The 20,230-nt window shown below is 49.6% G+C and overlaps 1 protein-coding gene across 2 annotated transcripts in view; it reads right to left on the bottom strand.

Annotated features, from left to right (window-relative positions):
• Positions 1 to 20,230, bottom strand: part of AHNAK (AHNAK nucleoprotein) — a 114,435-nt gene that overhangs the window by 43,362 nt on the left and 50,843 nt on the right. For both annotated transcript variants that reach the window (XM_025355426.1, XM_025355427.1), the window contains one exon: positions 17,308 to 17,407. In XM_025355426.1, coding sequence (XP_025211211.1) covers positions 17,308 to 17,407 — 100 coding nt within the window. The remainder of the gene's footprint in view (positions 1 to 17,307; positions 17,408 to 20,230) is intronic.

Raw genomic sequence — 20,230 nt, 5'->3', positions numbered from 1 at the left:
AAGTAGCTGGTATTACAGGCACCTGCCATCACACCCAGCTGATTTTTGTATTTTTAGTACAGACGAGGTTTCACCATGTTGCCCAGGCTGGTCTCAAGCTCCTGACCTCAGGTGATCCACCTGCCTCAGTCTCCCAAAGTGCTGGGATTACAGGCATGAGTCACCACACCTGGCTATGTATCATTTGAAGGCACATTTCTCTCCTTCAGTTTTTTTGCTAATGACTTATTACTTGCTGTTTATTTTATGTTTATTTTAGACTACGGAAATTATGTTAGACCAAAAGCAAATTCAAGCTATGTTCTTTTTTTTTTTTTTTTTTTTTAAGAGACGGAGTCTTGCCTTGTCACCCAGGCTGGAGCACAGTGGTGCAATCTCGGTTCAGTGCATGCTCCACCTCCCGGGTTCATGCCATTCTCCTGCCTCAGTCTCCCAAGTAACTGGGACTACAGGCACCTGCCACCACGCCCAGCTAATTTTTTACATTTTTAGTAGAGACGGGATTTCACCATGTTAACCAGGATGATCTCAATCTCCTGACCTTGTGATCTGCCCGCTTCAGCCTCCCAAAGTGCTGGGATTACAGGCATGAGCCACCGCGCCCGGCCCCAAGGTATTTTCTTATTCGAGTTCAAAATGGGTTGTAAAGCAGCGGAGACAACTGGCAACATCAGTGCATTCGGCCCAGGAACCGCTAATGAACATATAGTGCAGTGGTGGTTCAAGTAGTTCTCGCCGGAGGCTGAGGCAGCCAGATCACCTGAGGTCAGGAGTTCGAGACCAGCCCTTCCAACATGGTGAAACCCCCATCTCTACTAAAAATACAAAAATTAGCTGGGCATGGTGGTGCACGGTTGTAATTCCAGCTACATGGGAGACTGAGGCAGGAGAATCACTTGAACCTGGCAGGCAGAGGTTGTAATGAGCCGAGATTGTGCCACTGCTCTCCACCCTGCCTGGGAGACAGAGCAAGACTCCATCTCAAAATAGAGTTTTGCAAAGGAGACAAGAGCCTTGAGGACAAGGAGCGCAGTGGCGCCAGTCGTTAGAAGTTGACAATGACCAATTGAGAGAAATCATCAAAACCGACCCTCTTAAAACTACACGAGAAATTCCCGAAGAACTCAACATGGACATTGGACGGATGTTCAGCATTTGAAGCAAACTGGAAAGGTGAAAAAGCTTGATAAGTGGGTGCCTCATGAGCTGAGCAAAAATTAAAAAACAAAACAAAACATCATTTTGAAATGTCTTCTCTTATTCTACGCAACAACAATGAACCATTTCTCGATCAGGTTGTGACGTGAGACAAAAAGTGGATTTTATACGACAACTGGTGATGACCAGTGGCTGGACCAAGAAGAAGCTCCAAAGCACTTCCCAAAGCCAAGCTTGTACCAAAAGAAGGTCATGGTCACTGGTGGTGATCCGCTACAGCTTTCTGAATCCTGGTAAAACCACTACATTTAAGAAATATGTTCAGCAAACTGATGAGATGCACCAAGAACTGCAATGCCTGCAGCCGGCATTGGTCAACGGAAAGTGCCCGTTCTTCTCCACGGCAACGCCTGACCGCATGTCGCACAACACTTCAAAAGTTCAACGAATTGTACTACGAAGTTTTTTGCCTCCTCCGCCATATTCACCTGACCTTTCGCCAACCGACTACCACTTCTTCAGGCATCTCCACAGCTTTTTGCAGGGAAAACGCTTCCACAACCAGCAGGATGAAGAAAATGCTTCCTTTTTTTTTTTTTTATTTTTTTGAGATGGAGTCTCGCTCTGTCGCCCAGGCTGGAGTGCAGTGGCCCAATCTCGGCTCACTACAAGCTCCGCCTCCCGGGTTCACGCCATTCTCCTGCCTCAGCCTCCCGAGTAGCTGGGACTACAGGCGCCCGCCACCTCGCCCGGCTAGTTTTTTTGTATTTTTAGTAGAGATGGGGTTTCACCGTGTTAGCCAGGATGGTCTTGATCTCCTGACCTTGTGATCCACCCGCCTCGGCCTCCCAAAGTGCTGGGATTACAGGCCTGAGCCACCGCACCTGGCCCAGAAAATGCTTTCTAAAAGTTCGTCGAATCCCGAAGCATGGATTTACATGCTACAGGAATGAAAAACCTTATTTCTCGTTAGCAAAAATGTTTGTAATGGTTCCTATTTTGGTTAATAAAGATGTGTTTGAGCCTAGTTATAATGATTTCAGATGCATGGTCTGAAGCCGCAATTATTTTTGCACTAATACTTGAGGGTGGAGGGTGGGAGGAGAGAGAGAAGCAGAAAAGATAACTATTGGGTACTGGACTTAATTCCTGCTGATGAAATAACCTGTACAACAAACCCCGTGACATGAGTGTAGCTATGTAACAAACATTCTCGTGCACCCCCAAACCTAAAATAAAATTATAGGCCAGGCGCCGTGGCTCACGCCTGTAATCCCAGCACTTTGGGAGGCCGAGGCAGGCAGATCACAGGTCAGGAGTTCGAGACCAGCCTGGCCAACATGGTGAAACCCCATCTATACTAAAAATACAAAAATTCACTGGGCATTGTGGCCAGAGGCTATAGTCCCAGCTACTTGGGAAGCTGAGGCTGGAGAATCACTTGAACCCGGGAGGCAGAGGTTGTAGTGAGCTGAGATCGTGCCACTGCACTCCAGCCTAGGCAAAAGAGTGAAACTCCGTCTCAAAAAAAAAAAAAAAAAGTTCTATAAAGCGGGGTATCCCGGCCAAGCCCTGGGCCAAGGCTTTCCAGAGGTGGTGACGGTTGTGCAGAAACCGGGAAGATAATTGGCTTAGGGGATGGGGGGCTTTCCTGGCCAAGGAATAGCATGCGCACAGGTACAGAGGCCTCTGGGACATTTGAGGAAGCCAAAGAAGGCCAGGGCAGTGAGGCCTGGGACCTGTACACCAAGAGCAAAGGGAAGTCAGGTGGACTCAAAATCCTCCCAGGAATTCCTCTCGGCAGGACTCAGTGTTGTCTGAAGAGCAGAGCCCCTGGCCTCCCATCTCCTCCCCCACTATTCCAGGTGGTTTCTTGGAATGGCCTCTCACCACCACCCGCAGCCTCACCGAGCAGGTCTGGTCGGGTCTGGTCAGCACACATTCGCTTTTCTTCTCAGCCAGGTCCCAGAGCTGGGGCTGAGCCCCTGAGGTCTTTTCACACTGAGACTGGACCCTCCAGCCCCTGACAGGGCTCACCCAGGGCTCCCCAACAAATTCAGGAGAGCACTGATACAAGAATGCCTCTTCTTTGATTTTTTTTTCTGTCCTTTACTTCTCCCAAATTATCGCCCCTAGCAATGCCTAGAAAAGAGGAAAGTGGGCCGGGCGCCGGCGGCTCACTTCTGTAATCCCAGCACTTTGGGAGGCCAAGGTTGAGGCTTGGAGGTGGAGATTGCTTGAGCCCAGGAGTTCCTGACCAACCTAGGCAACAGGGCAAGACCTCATCTCTGCAACAACAACGACAAAAATTAGCTGGGCATGGTGGCACACACCTGTGGTCCCAGCTACTCAGGAGACTGAGGTGGGAGGATCGCTTGAACCCAGGAGATGGAGGCTGCAGTGAGCCGTGATCATACCACTGCACTCCAGCCTGGGTGACAGGGTGAGACCCTGCCTCAAAAAAAAAAAAAAAAAAAAGAGAGAGAGAAAAGAAAACAGCAAAAGAGGAAAATGTACACCATTAATACACCATTTAAAAAAAAAATCCCTCCTAGGCCTTTGGTGACACCATTTCACTAATGTTTGTTTTAGTTTTTTTGTTTATTTGTTTGTTTTTGATACAGAGTCTCGCTCTGTTGCCCAAACTGGAGCACAGTGGTGCAATCTCAGCTCACTACAACCTCCGCCTCCTGGGTTCAAGTGATTCTCCTGCCTCAGCCTCCTGAGTAGCTGGGACTATAGGCGCCTGCCACTGCTCCCAGCTAATTTCTTTTCACTCACATTGACACAGTAAAGATGACAGAGTCTGTCAACTTCAGCACTTATTGTAATAAGATAGTAGGACAAATTTTTTAAGAGCTTTGCTTTACTTATTTTATTATTATTATTATTATTATTTTTTGAGACGGAGTTTTGCTCTTGTTGCCCAGGCTGGAGTGCAATGGCACGATCTCAGCTCACTGCAACCTCTGCCTCCCAGGTTCAAGTGATTTTCCTGCCTCAGCCTCCCAAAGTAGCTGGGATTACAGGCATGAGCCGCCACCCCCAGCTAATTTTGTATTTTTAATGGAGACAGGGTTTCTCCACATTGGTCAGGCTGGTCTTGAACTCCCGACTTCAGGTGATCAGCCCACCTCAGCCTCCCAAAGTACTGGGATTACAGGCGTGAGCCACCACGCCCAGCTTTTTTTTTTTTTTTTTTTTTTTTTTTTTAAGAGAGCCATTACTTGGGTAGTTTAGGGTCTGTGAAGTGGTAAAAATACTAGAAAATTACCTAAACATTTTTGTCAGGCCAACATTTTTGTCCTGGGTACAAGGAGGGTGGGAAGTTTGCCAGACTGCTCATAAGCCTTCTGTCAAGATGTTTCCCTAAGAACCTGTCACCATGCAGAGGGGAATACCCCATACAGGCAGCAGGCCTCCATCTCCCCAACCAAATGCCTTCCATTCCCTTCTTCTACGATGCATGAAACAGGTAAAGCATGAAATCAAAGCTCTCTTTCCAGAACCGGCTCTCCAAGTGGGTGATCCAGTCCTGCATGCAATCTTGTCCTTTGGCCTGTTTAACTGTGAAACTGTTCTTGAAAGTATTCCAAAGTGACTTTAGGGAATATTCATATCTTGACTGTTTTTCACTTCAATAAAAAGTTAAGGCAAGCCTGGCCCATTCCGGGGAGCTGGAATCCAGAGGGGAGGGAGATAAGGTCCCAGTGCGCCTTCTGGCTGGGTTCTGCCGGGTTTATAGGAGGGCCTCACACCCCTCACCCCTGATTTCAAGCAGGAGGGTAGCAGGCAGAGCTTGGGAAGCCTCACCCAGACCCTGCTTCCTGCCAGGAAGGTCAGGGCCCTGCTCCCCTGCATGTGCCCGCTGCTGGGAGCAGGCTGGACCCAGTGGCCAGCTGTCCTGGACAGTGAGAGCCACAGAACCCTCAGCCCTGCCAATCTTGCCTCGGATCCTTTCTAAATCCCTTTAGCAGTTGATACTTTAGGGGTGGGAGGAAACAAAGCTCAAGGGTTAAATTAAATTTCTGGTTGTGACAGAGTTCACTCCAGGTACATGTATTCAGAGGCCAGTCAGGCAAACCTGTGATTAACAGAGAAAGGCCTGACTCTGCTGGGCATGGTGGCTCACACCTGTAGTCCCAGCACTTTGGGAGACCAAGGCGGGTGGATCACAAGGTCAGGAGTTCAAGACCAGCCTGGCCAAGATGGTGAAACCCCGTCTCTACTAAAAATACAAAAATTAGCCAGGCACATTGGCGGGCGCCTGTAATCCCAGCAACTCAGGAGGTTGAGGCAGGAGAATCGCTTCATCCCGGGGGGCAGAGGTTTCAGCGAGCCAAGATCACGCCACTATACTCTAGCCTGGGCGACAGAGCAAGACGCTGTCTCAAAAAAAAAAAAAAGAAGAAGAAAGAAAGAAAAAAAAGAAAGGCCTGACTCTTTCTCAGTGGTCCTGGACTCGGAAGCCCTGACCTCTGTCCCCACACAGGGCCTTCCTGCCTGAGCTCTCTGCTATGCAAGGAATTCTGCGTGAAGTTAAAAAAAAAAAAAGGCCAGGCGCGGTGGCTCAAGCCTGTAATCCCAGCACTTTGGGAGGCCGAGATGGGCGGATCACGAGGTCAGGAGATCGAGACCATCCTGGCTAACACGGTGAAACCCCGTCTCTACTAAGAAATACAAAAAATAGCCGGGCGAGGTGGCAGCGCCTGTAGTCCCAGCTACTCGGGAGGCTGAGGCCGGAGAATGGCGTGAACCCGGGAGGCGGAGCTTGCAGTGAGCTGAGATCCGGCCACTGCACTCCAGCCTGGGCGACAGCGCGAGACTCCGTCTCAAAAAAAAAAAAAAAATCCTGGATTTGCTGCCTTCTGGTCTGACCAAGTTGGAATGTGCAGCGTGAAGAAATGCTCGTTGCCTGGGCAGGGACAGCCATCCACGGGAAAACAGACCTCAGTAAATAATGTCCTCGACCTTCCCGCAAAAACCCGGAGGCTGCCTCCTGTGAGTAACAGATGAAACCCGAGGCCCTCCTATAGCTCCTGGGCTGATCCCTCTCCAGAAGGTGACTTGGATGAGAAGGAAGGTGCTATGGGCTTCCCCCTTCTTTTTTTTTTTCTTTCTTTTTTTTTTTTTTTTTGAGACAGAGTTTCATGCTTGTGGCCCAGGCTGGAGTGCAGTGGCACAATCTCGGCTCACTGCAACCTCCGCCTCCCAGGTTCAAGCAGTTCTCGTGTCTCAACCTCCCAAGTAGCTGGGTTTACAGGTGCCCACCACCACACCTGGCTAATTTTTGTATTTTTTAGTAGAGACAGGGTTTCGCCATGTTGGCCAGGCTGGTCCTGATCTCCTGACCTCAGGTGATCCACCCACCTCGGCCTCCCAAAGTGCTGGAATTACAGGCGTGAGCCACCGCACCTAGCCTTGGGTTTCCCCTTTCTTTCATTTCCCTTGCACCATCTTTGGCTGGACCCTCAGGGTCTCCTTCCTGCCTCCATACCTCCCACCCTCAAACCTACCATTGCTACCCAAAAACCTCCCTAGACCTCAGTCTCTAGCAAGTCACCCTTCAATACTCTTTATTTTTTATTTATTTAATTATTTATTTATTTATTTATTTTGAGACGGAGTCTCACTCTTTCACCCAGGCTGGAGTGCAGTGGTGCGATCTCGGCTCACTGCAAGCTCTGCCTCCTGGGTTCATGCCATTCTCCTGCCTCTCCTGCCTCAGCTTCCCGAGGAGCTGGGACTACAGGCGCCCACCACCGCGCTAGACTAATTTTTTGTATTTTTAGTAGAGACGGGTTTCACCATGGTCTCGATCTCCTGACCTCGTGATCCGCCCACCTTGGCCTCCCAAAGTGCTGGGACTATAGACGTGAGCACCGCTCCTGGCTCTTCAATACTCTTTAAAGTCTGAGTTCTTCAACCCTCTGCCTTGATGTTAAGACGTTTTACAATCGGTCTCCACCCTCTTGCCCCGTCTCCCCCACCATTCCCCAATGCATGCCCTGTGTCAGATGAGGTCTGTCTCTCTTCCCTGCTGGGTCAGCCACGCTCTCTCCATCCCTGGCCCCTCACTCATGTTGTCTACATGTGGGGGCTCTCCTTCAAGGCCCAGCTCATGTCTCACTTCCTCCATGAAACCTTCATCAAGATGTAGTATTTAGGCCGGGCGCAGTGGCTCACATCTGTAATCCCAGCACTTTGGGAGCCCAAGGCATATTGCCCACTTGAGGCCAGGAGTTCAAGACCATCCTGGCCAACATGGCAAAACCCCATCTCTATTTAAAAATACAAAATTTATTCGGGCGTGGTGGTGCATGCCTGTAGTTCCAGCCACTCGGGAAGCTGAGGCAGGAGAATCATTTGAGCCCAGCTGACAAAGGTGGCAGTGAGCTGAGATCGCGCTGTACTCCAGCCTGAGTGACAGAGCGAGATTGTCTCAAAAAAAAAAAAATGTGGTATTTAACAGAAAGGACTCTGGAGCCCGCCTGGGTTCAAATCCTGGCTTTGCCCTTCCGTCTCTCCACGACTTTGGGCAAATTACTTAATCCTTCTGTGCCTCAGATTCCTCCACTGCCAAATGGGGATATAACTGCACCTACTCCAGAGAGCTACTGTGAGGATGAAATGAATGACATCACACAAAGCATTTACGCCATACCCAACACATAGAAAGCACCTCAGAGGGCGAGTGCTTACTGTTACCTGAGCGTGCCATCCCTCCCTCGTACTCTTTTCCCCAGAATGTCTCCATCTAGCACGGCAGAGACCACACCTCTCAAGTGCATCTTGTACTGCTCACTGCAATTTCACGTGTAGCAAAGAGAAACAGGAATATTTTATCCGTAATCAGAGCATCAATAACAATAGCTTATTCATGGATGTAAAATATTCCTCATTCATAATGTGCAGAATGAGCAGGAGAACTGGCCCTGCTTCCTCCTGGTATCGTTTAACCCCTAAGAGGCCTAGGAGGAAAAAGATAGGGCAAACTATCAGGGGCACAAAGACACAAAAATGTCCACAGGATGGTCATTTGAACACCAAAAGGACAATCATTTGAACGACATGGTTTCACACCAAGAAGCGCTGCCTGGAGAGTGACCGGGTCAGAGGTGGGAAACTCCACCAGCATGTGCTCCTCCTGGAAATGAACAGCACCCAAGCGACAGGAGACCCGAAGGCCCAGGGCCCAAGGGCCACTATACGGCAATAGCATCGGGGTAGGGTGGGCTGCAGGCCTTCTGCCTTACCAGAAGAATGCTGTGGCTCATGAATCAATCAGTTCAGAGCTCAGGATGATATGGGAGTCAGGGGTCACTCAGCCTTTTCGGGCCCCCATTCCTTCAGCTTTAATGTGAAGAGAATTGGTGGAAACAGAGGATCACTAACAAATCATCCGGTTCTGAAATGCTGTCCTGTGCCAAAATGATTTACACAATACTCTCTACTTAGATCAAGCAAGGGCGTACATAAAGCAGTGTTCAAAAGAAGGGATGGCTGGGTGAAACGGCTCACACCCATAATCCCAATGCTTTGGAAGTCTGAGGCAGGAGGATCACTTGAGACTAGGAGTTCAAGACCAGTCTGAAAAACATAATGAAACCCCATCTGTACAAAAAAAAAAAAAAAAATTTAATTGGCTGCTCATGGTAGTGCACACCGGTAGTCTTAGCTACTCTGGAGGCTGAGGCAGGAGGATCACTTGAGCCCAGGAGTTGGAAGCTGCAGTGAGCTATGATCATGCCACCACACTACAGCCTGGGTGACAGAGCAAGACCCTGTCTCTAAATAAATAAATAAATAAATAAATAAATAAATAACAAAAGTGAGGCCCTAGGTCAGGGGAAGGAGGGCTTGCTACTTTACGTAAGATGTCAGAGAAGATCTCTCGTGAGGTGACATTATAAGGGGAAAAGTTTGTCAAGGGGAAGAACATTCCAGGCATAGTTCACAGCAAATATAAAAACCCTGGCATGGAAGCTTGGCTGCCAGATCAAGGAACAGCAAGGAGGCCCTTGTGGCCAGAGCTCCATGAGGGAGGAAAAGATACGGTCAGAAGGGCAGGGAGGGCCAGGTGGTATGGAAGCCTGGACGCCACCGCAAGCACGTAAGCATGCTTCCAAGTGAGATGGGGAGCCATGGAAGGTCATGAGTGAGGCATGGCAATGCTTGACTTAGGTTTCTTTTTCCTTTTTTTTTTTTTTTTTTTTTGAGACAGAGTTTCGCTCTTGTTACCCAGATTAGAGTGCAATGGCGCGATCTCAGCTCACCGCAACCTCCGCCTCCCAGGTTCAAGTGATTCTCCTGTCTCAGCCTCCTGAGTAACTGGAATTCAGGCATGCGCCACCACGCCCAGCTAATTTTGTATTTTTAGTAGAGACGGGGTTTCACCATGTTGGTCAAGCTGGTCTCAAACTCCCGACCTCAGGTGATCTGCCTGCCTCAGCCTCCCAAAGTACTGGGATTACAGGCATGAGCCACGGCACCTGGCCTTTGACTTAGGTTTCAAAAAGATTAATTGGCTGGGAGCGGTGGTTCACATCTGTAATCCCAGCACTTTGAGAGGCCAAAGTGGGAGGACCACTTGAGCCCAGGAATTCAAGATCAGTCTGGGCACCATAGTGAGACCCTGCCTCATTACTAATAATTTTAAAAATTAGTCATGCATGGTGGTGCGTGCCTGTACTCCTGAGCACTTGCGCCCAGGAGTCTGAGGCTGCAGCGAGCCGTAATCCCACCACTATACTCCAGCCTGGGTGACAGAGTGAGACCCTGTCTCAAAAACGAAACAAAACGAAAAGGATCAATCTTGTTGCTGTGCTAAGAGACAAAAAGAATCGGCCGGGCGCGGTGGCTCAAGCCTGTAATCCCAGCACTTTGGGAGGCCGAGACGGGTGGATCACGAGGTCAGGAGATCGAGACCATCCTGGCTAACACGGTGAAACCCCGTCTCTACTAAAAAATACAAAAAACTAGCCGGGCGATGTGGCGGACGCCTGTAGTCCCAGCTACTCGGGAGGCTGAGGCAGGAGAATGGCGTGAACCCGGCAGGCGGAGCTTGCAGTGAGCTGAGATCCGGCCACTGCACTCCAGCCTGGGCGACAGAGCGAGACTCCGTCTCAAAAAAAAAAAAAAAAAGAGAGACAAAAAGAATCTAAGGCAAAAACAGGAAGACAAGTTAGGAAACAATGACTGTAATCCAGATGAGAGATGTGGTGGCTTAGATCAGGGCAGTGGCAGTGGAGATGAGGAGAAGTGGCTAGATTAAGGACACAGAAGAGGAACCTGATAGGAATTGCTAATGGTGCGACTATCTGATGTAAAAGAATAAGAGGAGGCCGGGCGCGGTGGCTCACGCCTGTAATCCCAGCACTTTGGGAGGCTGAGGCAGGTGGATCACAAGGTCAGGATATCGAGACCATTCTGGCTAACACGGTGAAACCCCGTCTCTACTAAAAATACAAAAAATTAACTGGACATGGTGGCAGACGCCTGTAGTCCCAGCTACTTGGGAGGCTGAGGCAGGAGAATCGCTCAAACCCGGGAGGCAGAGGTTACAGTGAGCTGAGATTGCACCACTGCACTCCAGCCCAGGCAACAGAGCAAGAGTCCATCTCAAAAAAAAAGAAAAAAGAATAAGAGAAGGCCGGGAATGGTGGCCCATGCCTATAATCTCAGCATTTTGGGAGGCCAAGGCGGGTGGATCACCTGAGGTCAGGAGTCAGAGACCAGCCTGGCCAACATGGTTAAACCCTCATCTCTGCTAAAAATAAAAAAATTAGCGAGGCATGGTGACACACGCCTGCAGTCCCAACTATTCAGGAGGCTTAGGCAGGGGAATCACTTGAACCCAGGAGGTGGAGGTTGCAGTGAGCCAAGATTGCACCACTGCACTCCAGCCTAGGCGACAACGCAATAATTTGTCTCAAAAAAAAAAAAAAAAAGAGATGAAATTCTGACACACAATATAACATAAGTGAACTCTGAAAGTGAAGTAAGCCAGACACAAAAGGACAAATACTGTGTAATTCCACTTACATGAGGTACCTAGAGTAGTCAAATTCATACAGTCAGAAAGTAGCGGCTAGGTACGATTATGCCTGTAATCCCAGAACTTTGGGAGGCCGAGATGGGTGGATCACAAGGTCAGGACTTTGAGACCAGCCTGACCAACATGGAGAAACCCCGTGTCTACTAAAAATACAAAATTAGCCGGGCATGGTGGCGCATGCCTGTAATCCCAGCTACTTTGGGAGGCTGAGGCAGGAGAATCGCTTAAACCTGGGAGGCAGAGGCTGCAGTGAGCCGAGATTGCCCCACTGCACTCCAGCCTGGGCAACAAGAGTGAAACTCCGAAACTACGTCAAAAAAAAAAGGAAGGAAGGAGGGAGGGAGGGAAGGAAGGAAGGAAGGAAGGGAGGAAGGGAGGGAGGGAGGGAGAGAAAGGAAGAAGCATGGTGGTTGCCAGGGGCTGGAGAGTTAGTGTTGAATGGCTACAGTGTTTCAATTAGGAAAGATGAAAAGTTCTGGAGCTGCACAGTGGAGATGGTTGCACAGTGATGTGAATGTACTCTAGACCACTGAGCTGTACACCTAAAAATGGTTAAAATGGTCAATTTTATGTTATGTCTATTTTACCACCAGTTTTTTTCTTTTTTTTTTTTTGAGACGGAGTCTCGCTCTGTCAACCCAGGCAGGAGTGCAGTGGCCGGATCTCAGCTCACTGCAAGCTCCGCCTCCCGGGTTTACGCCATTCTCCTGCCTCAGCCTCCCGAGTAGCTGGGACTACAGGCGCCCGCCGCCTCGCCCGGCTAGTTTTTTTGTATTTTTCAGTAGAGACGGGGTTTCACCGTGTTAGCCAGGATGGTCTCGATCTCCTGACCTCGTGATCCACCCGTCTCGGCCTCCCAAAGTGCTGGGATTACAGGCTTGAGCCACCGCGCCCGGCCCAGTTTTTTTCTTTTTCTTTAACTAGATGGAGAACTCACAGATTGGTCCACTGGCAAGGGTCCTATAAGGTTTCAGAGATTTATAAACACAAGCGCAAATGAAAAATTACCCTAGAGTTTTCCCATGATTAGCCGTGGGTACAGGAATCTCTTCCCCCATCCCACCAAGAGGGCTTCAGCATGGGGAGAAGGGTTCACTGAGTGAGGAGCGGCAGATTCCAAACAGAAGCCTATTCCAGACCAAAGAACATCGTGAAAGAGGAGAGGACTGAAATAAGATGTCCAGAGAAGCAAAATGAGCTAAGGGGTTTGAAACAACGGAACAGAAACATTGTGGATCACCAGTGGTGCGGGACGTCTGGTGACAGCTTAGATGACCAGTCCAGTGTGAAGCTGATAAAGGGGCAAACAACCGCTAACGTTTATTAAGCACTTACTGTACGTCAGGCACCACTATAAGCACTGCGCAGGTACTAACTCGCTTAATCTTCACAACCACCATCTAAGGGATGTTATCATCCTAATCTCACAGATGAAGGAAAAACTGGAACATGCCCCAAGGTAGAATAGCAGAGACAGGATTTGAACCCAGGCAGTCCAGTTTCCGAGCTGAGCTAACCACGAGGGTACGTGACTCAAGGCAGGACTGTATGGCGCCCAACACCATGAGTTTATAGATTTCCATTTGTAGCTTCAACTCTCCAGCACCTCACCCCACAAAATCTCCTTGAACGTTTAGGACACAGCATAAATGTCTTTTTTTTTTTTTTTTTTTTTTGGAGACCGAGTTTCACTCTTGTTGCCCAGGCTGGAGTGTAATGGCGCGATCTTGGCTCACTGCAACCTCCGCCCCCCAGGTTCAAACGATTCTCCTGCCTCAGCCTCCCGAGTAGCTGGGATCACAGGCATGCGCCACCATGCCTGGCTAATTTTGTATTTTTAGTAGAGACGGGGTTTCTCCATGTTGGTCAGGCTGGTCTCGAACTCCTGACCTCAGGTGATCTGCCCGCCTCAGCCTCCCAAAGTGCTGGGATTACAGGCATGAGCCACTGTGCCCTGCCCTTTTTTATTTTTAAGTCTCCGATCTTGGCTCACTGCAACCTACCCTTCCCGGGTTCAAGCGATTCACCCGCCTCAGCCTCCCATGATGCCTTGATTCAAAAGCTCTGCTGCTCTGAACTGCGCAGACTTGTCTCCAAGTCCAGCAACACTTCTCTGATTTTCTGCTTATTTACCAAAATGACCCTGTAAGCAGCTGACTGAAGTGTTACCATGAGAAAACCATGTAATGTTCAAACGGGTTTTTGGATATTAAAAGAAACGGCAGTATCCCCTTGAGAAGTCGACTTAGAGAAAGCTGGAGGCTCACGGCGGGGGCAGGAAAGGCCTGTTTCTCACATGCCCATGAAGTAATGTTTACACAAGACTCCAGCTTCAAAGTCCACGAAAGTGGGGGACACGCAAGTTGGTTTCTAAGGAAACATCCATGATCAGGGGAAAGAGGCATCTCTGGCAAGGAGAACTATAATCTTTCTCCGGTACTTTAAACCAAGGCATGAGAAGATGAAAAGCCATGGAAGTTCCTCTAAGTTCCCTGTGACTGGCTGCTTTAATTCTGCCACCCTCCCTGCCTGGCTCTGCAAAGGTGCTCAGTAAATAAATGTTCATGGAATGAACAGTCATCATGTACTCAGCGTACAAGTCCTTTGAGAAAAGGGGTCAAATCCCAATTCCCTTGAAATCCCGAGACATTTAATTTAATCAATGTTGAAGTAAAGTGTACAAGAAAAAAGTGCTGCATTTGGCAACACAAACACCAGAACCCAATCCCCAAAGAGCAAGAGAGAAATGGCCACCATGTAAGCGCTGGGAAGCCAGCCAGCGGTGCTTACCATCATCTGTCTAGCTTTTTTCTTTTTTTTTTTTTTTGAGATGGAGTTTCGCTCATATTGCCCAGGCTGGAGTGCAATGGCGCAATCTCAGTTCGCTGCAGCCTTCACCCCTTGGGTTCAGGCAATTCTCCTGCCTCAGCCTCCCAATTAGCTGGGATTACAGGTGCCCACCATGCCCAGCTAATTTTTTTTTTTTTTTTTTTTTTTTTCCGGTAGAGACAGAGTTTTGCTATGTTGGTCAGGCTGGTCTTGAACTCCTGGCCTCAGGTGATCCACCCGCCTCGGCCTCCCAAAGTGCTGGGATTATAGGCATGAGCCACAGTGCCCAGCCCATCTGTCTAGTTTATATTCCAGACAGACTGTGCTGGAGATCCTCCTGGGCCCTTCTGAGTGTGAAGTCTAGTGGAGGCCCAGCACCATGGGACCCAAAACAGGGATGCCTGGGCACCATGGGAGAGCACAGAGAAGGGGCCCTGAGCCCAGACTTGGAGGCTCAGATGGGCCTGGATTGGTGGTTCAAAGGCTCAGGAAGACAGGGGACAAAGGGGTGTGGAAGAGCACAATAAAGACACAGGAGCAGCCCGGCGCAGTGGCTCACGCCTGTAATCCCAGCACTTTGGAAGGCCGAGGCAGGCAGATCACAAGGTCAGGAGTTCAAGACCAGCCTGGTCAATATGGTGAAACCTCATCTCTACTAAAAATACAAAAAAATTAGCTGGGCATGGTGGCACATGCCTGTAATCCCAACTACTCTGGAGGCTGAGGCAGGAGAATTGCTTGAACCCGGGAGGTGGGGATTGTAGTGAGTTGATATCGTGCCACTGCATTGCAGCCTGGGTGACAGAGTGAGACTCCATCTCAAAAAAAAAAGACATAGGAGCATGGACCAGCATCATGGATGTGGGGACCAGCACTAGGCTGTGGCTGGAGTGAGAAGCCCACATGGGAAGTGATGGGGGCTGAGCTGAGGACTGGGCCACGGCAGCCTTGGGTGCTGAGCTAAGGATGAGAACTTTGCCCCGAGAGCCACAAGCAGCCACTGAAGAATTTCAAGGAGGGGAGTAACATGATTTGATTTTTTTATTTTAAACTAACCACTATTTAAGCTCACTGTATCCATGGAGGAAAAGACCTAAGATAGGCAGACATTTAGGAGGCGACTGTAGCAAGTAATACAAACCAAAAACAGTGGAAATGTTAAGAAGGTGGGTGACTGGTGTGGGCCAGAGACTGACCAGAGACGGTGGGGAGGGGGATGGAGAGACAGGGAGAGGGGAGGTGGAGGGGAGCCCAGATGTGCAGCCCTGGAGCTCGGAAGAGAAGCAGGCCTGAGAGCCACAGAGCCCCAAGAGGCTACCCAGAGAGAGAGTCCCGAGTGAGAAAAACAAAAACCCATGACAGGTCCTTGGGAAATTCTGCCGCTTTTGAGGTTATGGGAAAAGGGGAGCCTATAAAGGGCCTAGGAAGGGAGGGCAAAGTCATCCTAACCAAACAGACGTCAACACGAAGGAGATATCACCAAGCAGAGGGGGCAGGGTGTTTCAAGGAAGGAGAGGGCACAGCACTGAGTGTCCAGAGAGTTCCCTGGGCACTCCTATCAATGAAGTGGCGTCAGCAAGAGCAGTATTGAGTGGCAGGGTGGAAGCCTGGGGACAGGGAACAGGGGGACTGGGGTGAAGGGAAGATGAGGAAGAGGTGACAGGAATGGAACACGCAACACTTTCCAGTTGGCTCTCAAAGAATAGCACCACAGCAAGAGGGGATCGGACTTGAGGGAGGTTTACCTTCTTTTTTTGAGACGGAGTCTCGCTCTGTCACCCAGGCTGGAGTGCAGTGGCCGGATCTCAGCTCACTGCAACCTCTTCCTCCCAGGTTTAAGCGATTCTTCTGCCTCAGCCTCCCGAGTAGCTAGGATTAGAGGCGTGCGCCACCACGCCTGGCTAATTTTGTATTTTTAGTACAGACAGGGTTTCACCATATTGGCCAGGCTGGTCTCGAACTCCTGACCTTGTGATCTGCCCACCTCAGCCTCCCAAAGTGCTGAGATTACAGGCGTGAGCCACCGTACCAGGCTGGGAGGCTTTCCGTAAAGGAAGTGGAGTATGTGCCTGTTTATTTGCTGAAGGGACATTCACCCCAGGCTATGGGTGGAATACTGGGCAGGGAAGAGGTGAGAAGAGAAAATGGGGCTCAGATGGTGGAAGGAGGGTCCACAGGAGTGGATGGAAGGAAGCGGAGCTCCCTTTGCCCAGTGACAGGGCAGTCAGTCCTCTCCAGCTGACATTGCCATGTGGGAATGCGGGCTCAGTGAACATGACAAAATGTTGAGAGGCCACACATTCCATATTTTCATTTATTGTTTTGTTTTGTTTTTCTGAGACGGTATCTCACTCTTTCGCCCAGGCTGGAGTGCAGTGGCGCAATCTCGACTGACGGCAACCTCCGTCTCCCAGGTTCAAGCGATTATCCTGCCTCAGCCTCCCGAGTAGCTGGGATTACAGGTGCCCGCCACCATGCCCAGCTAATTTTTGTATTTCTAGTAGAGACAGGGTTTCACTACATTGGCTAGGCTGGTCTCGAACTCCTGACCTCAAGTGATCTGCCTGCCTCGGCCTCCCAAAGAGCTGGATTACGGGTATGTGCCACCATGCCCGGCCAGTCTCCTGATTCTTAAATGTTTGCAATTACCTCCAAAAAACAGTTTAGTTTTTGTGCAGGCCAGAAACATGGCTATGGCCCAAATTGAGCCAATGACCCCCCTACGTAACTCCCTATGACCCAGGATTTCCATACCCCATAGTCGCTCACTTCTTCCCCTCCGGCTCACTCTCCATGTGGGCATCTCCCTCCTAGGAGGCCTGAAAAAGCATTTCCTTTAGAGGATCAAAAAGACTTTTTCTAAACTCTGGTAGATCTTCCACTAGAAGTATATTCCAACCCTTTAATTCTAAGTCTTTGGTTTCTGCCCCACCCTGGCTTCTGGGTTTAATAGGTACTGTCTTAAAAGCATGTGGATATTCCACAGTAGCCCTCCCTATGAAGAAACCCTTGAGATTCCTTCTGAAGGAGTACGTAATCCTTCCGCAGTAAGTGCATTTCCTATGGGCTTCTCACAAAGCTGAAAGAAGACTAGGATTTGAATTTCCAGGCCCAGGAGAAAGAGGGGCTGGGCTCCTGGGGTCCTGAGCCATATCCTTCCAGGTGTGGCTTCCACAGCCCAGGCAGGCATGCCCATCTGTGATAAAGGGTAGCATTATCATAATTAAGGTCATCTGTCTTTCAGTCCCCATCACTTCTCTCACCTGCATTTGGGGTGGAGATTGAAACTGCCCCGGCTTGGCTGCTGGCTTCCTTCTGTTTGTTCTGGTCTTTGCATTCCAGTGCTGATGGCTGTGGTGTGTTCTAACAAGGATAAAGATTATCACCAGGTCACTCATCGAATCATCCAATCAATGAGCACTTTTCAAATGCCTACTATGGGTGTATAAAATACCAGAGACCCCATGTTTACCACCACCCACCCCCAACACATCCTAGCCCAGCCCAAGCCCCAGCCTTGCCTGGAATTTCTAGCTGTAGAGATGATAACAGAGAATCTTCAGAAGACAACTGGCCTAAGCTGAGGGACAGCCCTTTGTGAAAGCGCCGGGAATCTCACACAAAGGGGACAATGCTATCTTGGGTTCATCCACCCACCAGACCCAGTCATTCTCCTCAAGGGCTTTGCGAGGACAGAAGGAGAGAAATAAGGTACAACTGAACACCGAGGAACAATGTATAAGAAAGGAGGGTTTTGTGGTGGGACCAGAGCACGCACGGTTACCGCCCCCTGGGTATCTTTTCTCGGTCAGCATTAAGCTGGATACTGCGGGGCAGGGGTTCCAATCACTAGACTCAGCTCCACTCAGAGTTCCTGACCGCCTTACAGGGTAGATCTCCAATCCGAGGTCGCTACCATCTGTGGGGAAGGAGAGTGTTCCCATCAAGAAGGAGAGCCCACCTGGCCATGGGATTCCCTGACCAATGGCAGGATTCCGTCTGGTAGCAACACGGAAACCAGTTCGTGGAGAACTGTGGTTGCCATCAGTGGTTTCAACAGGTTATTCTTTTCATGTGTGCCCAAGTCTAACACCATCCCAAGAAATTACTCTTCCCAGCAGAACACGGTGGCTCATACCTGTAATCCCAGCACTTTGAGAGGCTGAGGTGAGAGAATCACCTGAGCCCGGAAGTTCCACACCTGCCTGGGCAATATAGTGAGACCCCCAGCTCTACAAAAAATCAAAAATAAACAAAAATTAGCCAGGTGCGGTGGCACACGACTGTAGTCCCAGCTATTCAGGAGGCTGAGGCAGGAGGATTGCCTGAGCCCAGGAGGTCTAGGCTACAATGAGCCATGATCGCACCACTACACTCCAGCCAGGGCAACAGAATGGGACCCTGTCTCAGAAAAAAGAAAAAAGAAAAGAAAAGAAAAGAAAGAGGCCGGGCGCAGTGGCTGGCCGGGCGTGGTTGCTCAAGCCTATAATCCCAGCACTTTGGGAGGCCGAGACGGGCAGATCACGAGGTCAGGAGATCGAGACCATCCTGGCGAACACAGTGAAACCCCGTCTCTACTAAAAAATACAAAAAAACTAGCCGGGCGAGGTGGCGGGTGCCTGTAGTCCCAGCTACTCGGGAGGCTGAGGCAGGAGAATGGCATAAACCCGGGAGGCGGAGCTTGCAGTAAGCTGAGATCCGGCCACTGCACTCCAGCCCGGGCGACAGAGCAAGACTCCGTCTCAAAAAAAAAAAAAAAAAAAGAAAAGAAAAGAAAGAAAAAGGAGGCCAGATGCAGTGGCTCACGCCTGTAAACCCAGCACTATGGGAGGCCGAGGTGGACAGATCACAAGATAAGGAGTTCAAGACCAGCCTGGCCAATATGGTGAAACCCATCTCTACTAAAAATACAAAAATTAGCTGGGCATGGTGCTGGGTGCCTGTAATCCCAGCTACTCAGGAGGTTGAGGCAGGAGAATCGCTTGAACTCGGGAGGTGGAGGTTGCAGTGAGCCAAGATGGCACCACTGCACTCCAGCCTGGGTGACAGAGCAAGACTCCATTCCGCCCCCAAAATAAAAGAAAAGAAAAAGGAAATTACTCTTTCCCAGGGGATAGTAACCCAAAGGTTACATGAAAGGATTGAGTCAGGACCTTCAATTTCAAACCGATTAAATTTCTTTTTTTATTTTTTTTCTATTGTTTTCTTTTCTTCTTTCTTTTTTTCTTTTTTCTTTTTCTTTTCTTTTCTTTTTTTTTTTGAGACAGAGTCTCGCTCTTGTCCAGGCTGGCGTGCAATGGCGCGATCTCAGCTCACCCCTACCTCCGCCTCCTGGGTTCAAGCGATTCTCCTGCCTCAGCCTCCCGAGTAGCTGGGATTATAGACATGCACTATCACACCTGGTTTATTTTGTATTTTTAGTAGAGATGGAGTTTCTCCATGTTGGTCTCGAACTCTCGACCTCAGGTGATCCGCCCACCTTGGTCTCCCAAAGTGCTGGGATTACAGGCATGAGCCACCGCGCCTGGCCTTTCTTTTTTTTTCTTTTTTTTTTTTTTCTTTTGAGACAGAGTCTCACTCTGCAGCCTAGGCTGGAGTGCAGTGGCCAGATTTCAGCTCACCGCAACCTCCAACCTCCCAGGTTCAAGCGATTCTCCTGCCTCAGACTCCCAAGTAGCTGGGATTACAGGTGCGTGCCACCACACCCAGCTAATTTTTTGTATTTTTAGTAGAGACAGGGTTTCACCACGTTGGCCAGGCTGGTCTCAAACACGTTGGCCAGGCTGGTCTCAAACTCCTGACCTCAGGTGATTCAGCCACCTCAGCCTTGCAAAGTGGGATTACAGATGTGAGCCACCATGCTTGCTTGGCCTGTTTTCTTTCTTTCTTGTCTTTTCTTTTTTGTTGTTGTTTTTGACAGAGTCTCACTCTGTCGCCTAGGCTGGAGCGCAGTGGCACAATCTCGGCTCACTGCAACCTGGCCTCCCAGATTCAAGCAGTTCTCCTGCCTCAGCCTCCCGAGTACCTGGGATTACAGGCATGTGCCACCACATCGGCTAAGTGTGTGGCTAAGTTTATTTTTAGTAGAGATGAGGTTTCACTATCTTGGCCAGTCTGGTCTCAAACTCCTGACCTCAGGTTATCCACCCACATTGGCCTCCCAAAGTGCTAGCATTACAGGCATGA

The sequence above is a fragment of the Theropithecus gelada genome, chromosome 14 (assembly GCF_003255815.1).
Source record: "Theropithecus gelada isolate Dixy chromosome 14, Tgel_1.0, whole genome shotgun sequence".
In the NCBI taxonomy this organism is placed as follows: Eukaryota; Metazoa; Chordata; class Mammalia; order Primates; family Cercopithecidae; genus Theropithecus; species Theropithecus gelada.
Note: the sequence above shows the minus strand (reverse complement) of the source record. Positions and strands in the feature narration are given on the sequence as shown.